The following is a 7,477-nucleotide window of genomic DNA, read 5'->3' as shown; positions in this document are numbered from 1 at the left end:
ACGGAGGATATAAACAAAGATAATATGATACTACGGGAGATAATAAGCGGAGTGCATTACACAGTATTATTCATTAGACATTAATATATATCATTAATCTTTTGTTAAATTGGTTTTATAGTGTTTTTCTTCAAATCTTTTCCAACATATTTGACTTTTTTATAACATTGTTTTTCCGCCTCCTCTTTCTTACATTGCATGATCTTTCTATTTACATCTCTCATAATGAATATATCTTTTATTTGAATCTGCTGATGTGTATTTTTGATGCTACAGTATTTGATTGCAAGATAGTAACTTTCAATTTCACTTTCTTTTATACCTTGGAAAATCTTGTGCAATTGATTGCTCAGATGAGATGATTTGAAATTGAGTATATTTTTCATATTTTATATTATTTTTTTTACTTTTAAAGAATTTCGATTTGCATTGAAGCAACTCTTTTCCGTGGTCTTCACGACTGTTTTCCGTGGCTTAAATGCAGTGCGCTCCGCCCACGGCCTCACCGCCCAACCTCCACGCACTGACCATGCGACCACGTGACCACTTCAGCACGCGCCACGACATTCTGCAACAGGGCCACCATAAACAATTTCCCGATCGCTCGCAGTCTTCACCCATCACCCAGCCCACCCGCCAGTGACCATGGCTCTACATAAGGTCCGCCGTCCCTCTAAAGCTCAGTCCACTCTCCCGTCCTCCAAACATGAAAGGATAATATACACTCCTCTGCACCCCGTCCGTGATCAGTCTCCATCCACTCCACAGAGGGTGTCTCTCTCCCCTCCTCACTCCTATCATCGTGGCCCCCGCCACTCCATACTGCTGAGGAGTCGTTTGCCGTGGGTGCGCGCAGCAAACCTGACTGTGAGCACGAGACCGAGTTGACTGACCCAGACACGAATCCCCAGGCGCTCGCGGGGGCAACGAACACACGAGGCCAACACTGATTCCAGACCACACCCGCACCAATGCATGGCACGAAAGGGTCGATCGATACGGCTCTCCGTCAAAGCTACAAGGACCCTCTGGATGATACGGATGAGGACCTGTCAGACGTCCCGTCCGACTATGGCGGTTCCAAGCAGACTAAGAAACTCAAGTTGCGGGCGAGGGATCGTTGGCAGCGGTGAGTGCTCCATGCATTGTTGAGGACTGCGTACTGTGTTCAGCACTCACACCAGGAAGATATTGCGCAGCGAAGGCATCCGAGCCAGCTGCCGATCCGCAATGGTTTGATGCAAAGGAGGCCCTCCAGAGGGCGTCCGCGAAGGATTTGCATCGGTTCTGGAACTGGGTCCTTGGGAAGCTGGAACGTGGGAAGGGGGGCCGCAAACTCAAAGGCACCAAGAAGACAAGCTCGCTCAAGAGCGACTGGAAGTATTTTCAAGGCTATTACAGGAAAGTGACGGGAAATGGAATCAGTGAGAAGATGAGTGAAGATGTTCGGCGAGTGCGTCCACACGACACCCTCCTGCGTCTCCATGTGGCACTGACGTCTCCGCTGATAGGGCATGCGGTCTCTGGCTGATAAGCACAGTCTTGACAATCAGCCGCGCGAGAACATTCCTGTCTACATCGAGGATATGGTTCCCTTCAACCAGACAATCCTCCGGACGCGGGAGAAGCGATTCCACCTGGGACTGCAACGCCTCCTGCTGTGCTTCTATAACATGCTGGGTCTGTTCACAGTCAACCGAGAGAGTGCTATCCTGAACCTCCAATACAAGGATCTGCTCCTGTCTATGCAGAGGGATCCGCACGGGGGACCCCCTGTGCCGACAGTCGACTTCAGGCCGGAATTTATCAAGCGAAATCTAGGGATGGGGAAACTGTATGTGATCTGGCATCGCTCTGCACGAGTGTGTCATCTCCAGTTGGTCCATCTCTTCAATGCTAACAGTGGGCACAGCAACACATTTGTATTGCCGGAGATTATCTTCGATGTCTCACTTGTCTTCAGCCCGCATGTCTTCCTTTTCGGCTTCCTGTTCCACGCTGAGGCGTTCGAGAACTCTAGCCTCCAGTCGATGGAGGACGTCCGAAAGCTGGTCCCCGCGGATGGCTGCCAGGAGATGCCATTGCCCCTGAAGCGGGAGATGGATAACTGGTACATCTTCTGCAAGGTTGATGTCCAGGATGGACAGGTTCGCTTCCTACGCGATACGCCCATGAGTGCGGGCACGCTGGATTCCCAGTTGAAGAGCATGAGTGAGATCCATGGATTTCTCAACACGTTCTTCTCCCATCAGTTCCGCTACGGTGGGGGCAAGCTGCTTGATGAGAGTGGTTAGTAGCGGCCTTCTTGTCCCCTTACAATGTATCCCAGGTAAAAGGAGAAGGTGCTGACGGAGAGTCGATGACCAGGATTTGTCAGTGATTCACAGAAAAATGTGATCATGAACCACGCTACCAACCGCACCTTCATCGCCTACTACCGTACACGACGCCACACCGGCCTGCAAGAAGTCATGTGTGGTCTTGAACCGGACGAGGTGTTCTCACGAGCATTGACTCGAATGAGCCGATGGATCGACAGGCGCCGGCCCCGGCACCTGACTGATGCCGAGAGAGCCTCCGTGGAAGAGGACCCCGAACTGCAGGCGGCATCCGTATTCGGGAAGACCTGATCGACCTCTACACGCGCACGCGAGACGCTGCACTGGTGCCATTGCTACAAGAGCGACAGCGGGAGGTCAGCAACACGCGACGGAGGCTGCGGGATCAGCTAAAGCACAAGGTGCGCCGGGAGTTCAGCCGGAAGCAGGCGGTGATCGATATTGAACACCAGCTGTCTGGGTTTGGGTCAGTGCTTGACGATGAGGGTGCTCGGGAGGTGCTGCGGACGGAGTTTGAGATGCCACTGGCGCAGATCCACCTCTTGGAGAAGCTTCTGACCTGGCCCACATCAGACTCCCTGGATGACGAGTGGCGACGACGGAATGAGGCAGTTGAGGCAGTGAGACAGTACTGTGGCTTCCTTGAGGGTGGTCCCCTGCGAGGGCGACCAAAGCGAGCGATCCCGTCTGACGGCCCTCCCAGCGCGGATATCCCGCCTCAGAAGAAGACCAGACAGGAGGGTCGCCCTGTCTCCTCCCTTGCAGGAGAAGAAGTGCCCCACAGTCGATGGCCACCGCGCCCGATCCACACCGGATCCCCTGGCATGCTTTCAGTGTGGAAAAAGATACACCCAGCATGTAGGGGTCATCCGGCACTTCCGGACCGCGCATCTCAAGGATCGTCGATGCACCCCCTGCAACCTCGCACTCCTCCATGAGATGGACCTGCGGAAACACGCCGCGGTCGTTCACGGTGTCAGTACACGACCTCACAGTATTCATTGATTTTATGTCTCCTGTCGTTCTCTTACCGGTTTTGTGCTTGTATAGAGTATAGACAATAAAGCTTAGATTAGCTTTTCAAAAAGAGCTTAGTGATCATTTCAAATTCATTGTAATTTACAACAAACTGAATCTTTCGTCTATTCTGTTATTTAGAAAGCCTCTTCTGTGACAAAAATCCTCTTGAGAGAAATCCTCTTGAAATAACCCATGTGAGCAAATGCCTAGATCGCTTTTCACGTGAGCTGCCTAGCGCACCGCACATAAACTCTTCGACCTTTCCCACTACAACTGCCATCTAATATTTGTGCCAACAATAGCCGGATTTGTTACGGCCACACCCCAGATCGTGGAAAATCAACGGACAGCCAAAAACCCAGTATCTACATATCGGTCTGATCTAGCGACCATTCAGCAGTTTCAACGACCAGTTTCATGCGAGGAAATAATTCCTCCAGGCTGGACCAAAATGGGATATTTTCTGTCTATCTTTTGATCAATTTTCATCAGTAGTTTGATTCTGATTTTCCTCCATCTCCACTCGCGACCTGCATCTGTCTCTATTCCTCTCTTTGACTCTCAATTTCACTCTGTTTCTTGACTTTCTTCTGTTTTTGTTTCAGCCTTTCAGCTTCCGCTTCCGCCTGTGCCGCTTTCATTTCCTGGTAGTAGTACGGGTTGTAGATTTGACTGGAGTCGACATAGCTTGGTGTAGCCGGCCGATATTCGGCGGTAGAATTTATGTGGGAGGGATTTGACGGGGTGCCATTTCTCGCGGGGTTATGTATCTATCATTGGCGTCGATATGGGTAATCATTATAGGCACCGGCATCGGGGTCATTGGTTATTTATGGTGGGTAGTGTGGGTTATCATGGGGGTTATTCTCAATTTGGAGAGCCAATATCGGGGTGTGTCTCTGAAATATCAAGAATCGTTAAGCACCGGTGACTTCGGAGTTGTATAGACAATATAATACAGAAATTTCTTTCCAAATAGGTCATCAATACCGGTGTAAGAGGGGTGCAGAGTATTCGCCAGTCCACAAGCGAAATATTTAGGGTATACTTGGCGAGTAAAGAAGCAATATAAAACCCGTGGTGTCCGTATCCTAGCCCTTATGCAGTAATCGGTTCAGGTTCTTCAAGACATGGGGATTGACATTTCCAGAATTTGGGTTAAATTGGAGGTCAACATTGGTGGTAGAATGAAAGAAAGAGTAATTTGGATTAACCCTGACCATCATCGAAGGATCGTTGACGTAGATATATGCCCAGCTCTGTTGAGGCTAGCTCAATGATCCGACGACATTTCTTGTATTCATCGGAAAGAGATGTCAAGCACAGATACCCAAATGGGATGACTTTTAAACATCATGACATTGTATGTTGACCGTGGTGACAGGGAGGCCATTTTCGAAATCCTCAATTTCGGGTTCAAATATGTGATTAAAGATTTCGGCTTCATCCTTCTTTTTAAGAGCATAAAATTGTCTAAGAACACACAACACCACTCACTGTTGATCTGTCCACTTATGCCTTGGGATTTTAATCCTTCCAAAATCTAGGAAAGATGGGTATTTCTCAACACTGTCCATATCCGACCTAGAGAGGGATTGGGGCGACTTCTCCACGAAGACAAAGAGAATAAACAGGCAGCAGATATGGAGGAAGATTTTAAGGAGGATATGATGAAGATCGCAACTGTTCAAAATCAACACAGAAGCTCAGCTTGAATAGAATGCGGAAAGGTATTCTTAAGGGGCTGTCGAATCCCGGCCTCAAAGAACACGCTCCACAACACAACGCGACAACGACATGAGCGCGTCGTTGTGGCAGGTCATGTAGTGAATGATGATCAAATGTAAAGAAAAAAGAAAGCATTGGTCTAGGAGATGTGTAAAAACAAGCCTCCCATATTGGGCCTGAAAAACAAATGTTTTGTTTAGTAGAGGTGGTGTCAAATCTGCCTCTGGACTTTCTGATTTTCCGGATGCACTATCTATTTCTCATCTACAGTAAGACTGCAGCTCTTGGGTTGGAGATTCAGTGGATTTCTGAAAAGAATGATATGGATGCGATGAAAATTTCGGAATGGATTGGTGGGCGATAAATGCCTGGTTTTCCATGAGCAGAAGTGTTAGTCTGGGCAATATTTTCCCTGTGTACCGGGTCAATATTTTCCAGTGTTTAAAGAGAGTTATCGTGTCGTCTTCCCATCTTCTTTTGCTACTACAGACTATAAGTCCTTGAAGTTTGTTTTAGTGAGGCAAACAGAAGGGAAATGATAGGACAGAGAAGAGAGATTGAAGGGGTGGATGATGATAGGCGGGTGGCGTACATTAATCCTAAATGGGAATAGCCGACCTTCCTCAAAATACGATTTCAATCCCCCTGTTTTGTTCGCGCTTATTACCATTCCGTCGCGATCAAATAATTAGGATTCATTTTCGCCTGGTTCCTTGCTCGGCGGTTCTATCCGTTCCCACATTCGCGTTGTGCATCAAAGCCAAGCCGGATCAACCCTTTGACCATAATCCTCCCTTTGATTATATATATCACCATCTTTTCCTAGCGAGTTATATTCTCTCGCAGAGTATCATAGATCATAACTTCCTAACAATTCTGCATTTTTGTTCCCCTGTTTGCTTCCCATCACATAATATTAGCATACCAACCTAATTTTTCTCCCCTTACCAGCTCCTAGTTAACCTCGCACCAACTCAACGGTCTTTTATACCATCAAAATGGCGGGACTTTCACAAGAAGATCGCAACATTATCAAGAACCATCCTCTAACCAACTCAGTCAATCATTTACAAGGTGTGCTTCAGGAAGCTGAAAAAATCTATGAGTCACGCCTAATTTCCTATGATGGCGCTGTTGATAGCCTTGACCAACTCTATCGAAATGCGATTTCAAAACTCCTGTCTGCTTTACAGGGAGAGGATGCAGCTTACAAACTTCGCTCACAGATAAGTGATAGAAAATTGGTGTCTGATATAGCACACTTAGTCGAGCGTCTCCAAAAAGCAAAAGAAAACTTCAAGTACGACGACTACCAACCGCTGGTGCACCTGGTTATTCAAAGGCCTCCCACTGAATCCCAGAACACCGAATCCTGGAACTTCGATGTCTGGAAAGTTGTATTTAACCTCATTGACAACATCCCTCGATCAACTCCTCCGGCGAGCGTTCCTCCCTCCTTTGACGGCACGCCAGTCAAATCCACCTCATCATCGCAGAAAGGTTCCGAGCAGACGTGTGAGTTGGTGAATCCGAGAATCTTCGAGGAGATACGTGGCTGCACATTTCGAGGCGTCGAGAGCTTTTTTGACAAATACTTTGAGGAGAAGGACTGGAGTGGCAAAACAGATGCCATCTGCCGACGCGTGCTGGGCCCGGACAGCGACGGTAACTGGGCTCAGTTTCCCGATCCTCCTACACAGAATGATGTCCTCGCCTGGTGGTTTCGCCTTCAAGAAGACCTTCTCCCGGAATCACGCGGCATCTACTACACCACAGCGAGCAAAGCGGATCTTACTGGTTCGAAGGCGGAACGGCAAGTCGACCTTCTTTTGCGAGCTAGGAGTGGGACCCCCTCGCAAAACAAACACGACTGGAGAGACATCCTGGTAGTTGGCGAGCTCAAAAAATCCATGGAGGAGATCAAGACCAAGGGCACTCTGCTCCAGATGAGCCGCTACGTGCGCGAGGTCTTTACCGCCCAGCCCACCCGGCGGTTCATCCACGCGTTCGCCGTCTGCGGGACCAAGATGGAGGCGTGGGTGTTCGACCGTTCGGGTCCCTATAGCTCCGGCGTCATCGATGTCTACGAGGACTCAAGACGGTTCTTTCAGGTGCTTGTTGGCTACGCCATGATGAGTGATGAGGAACTAGGACTGGATAGTTTTATTGCTAGGGATGAAGACGGCAACAAATCAATAACCGTCAAAGAGCCTGGAACCCCAGACGAAAAAGTACTGCGGCTAGGTAAAATACTTTCCTTTCAACATGCCATTGTGTGTCGCGGGACCACATGTTTTCTCACAAACAATGGACAAGGCGTAGCCAAATTCTCGTGGGTGTCGGACAAGCGGCGGCCGGAGGTGGAACTCCTCGAGCTAGCATGTCAAAAG

General features: G+C 48.7%; 2 protein-coding genes across 2 annotated transcripts; both read left to right on the top strand.

Annotated features, from left to right (window-relative positions):
• Positions 1–971: 971 nt before the first annotated feature.
• Positions 972–5,074, top strand: HCAG_00509 (predicted protein; the record flags this gene model as incomplete). The annotated part of the gene is made up of 9 exons (XM_001543413.1): positions 972–1,129; positions 1,189–1,453; positions 1,512–1,834; positions 1,913–2,289; positions 2,604–3,197; positions 3,662–3,720; positions 4,047–4,150; positions 4,605–4,722; positions 4,907–5,074. 9 exons carry the CDS (start codon positions 972–974, stop codon positions 5,072–5,074), a joined length of 2,166 nt encoding a protein of 721 aa, XP_001543463.1.
• A 1,011-nt stretch (positions 5,075–6,085) lies between these two features.
• Positions 6,086–7,466, top strand: HCAG_00508 (predicted protein; the record flags this gene model as incomplete). Its single annotated transcript, XM_001543412.1, has 3 exons — positions 6,086–6,602; positions 6,714–7,360; positions 7,410–7,466. 3 exons carry the CDS (start codon positions 6,086–6,088, stop codon positions 7,464–7,466), a joined length of 1,221 nt encoding a protein of 406 aa, XP_001543462.1.
• Positions 7,467–7,477: the final 11 nt, after the last annotated feature.

This window comes from Histoplasma capsulatum, genomic scaffold, assembly GCF_000149585.1.
Source record: "Histoplasma capsulatum NAm1 scaffold_1 genomic scaffold, whole genome shotgun sequence".
In the NCBI taxonomy this organism is placed as follows: domain Eukaryota; kingdom Fungi; phylum Ascomycota; class Eurotiomycetes; order Onygenales; family Ajellomycetaceae; genus Histoplasma; species Histoplasma mississippiense.
Note: the sequence above shows the minus strand (reverse complement) of the source record. Positions and strands in the feature narration are given on the sequence as shown.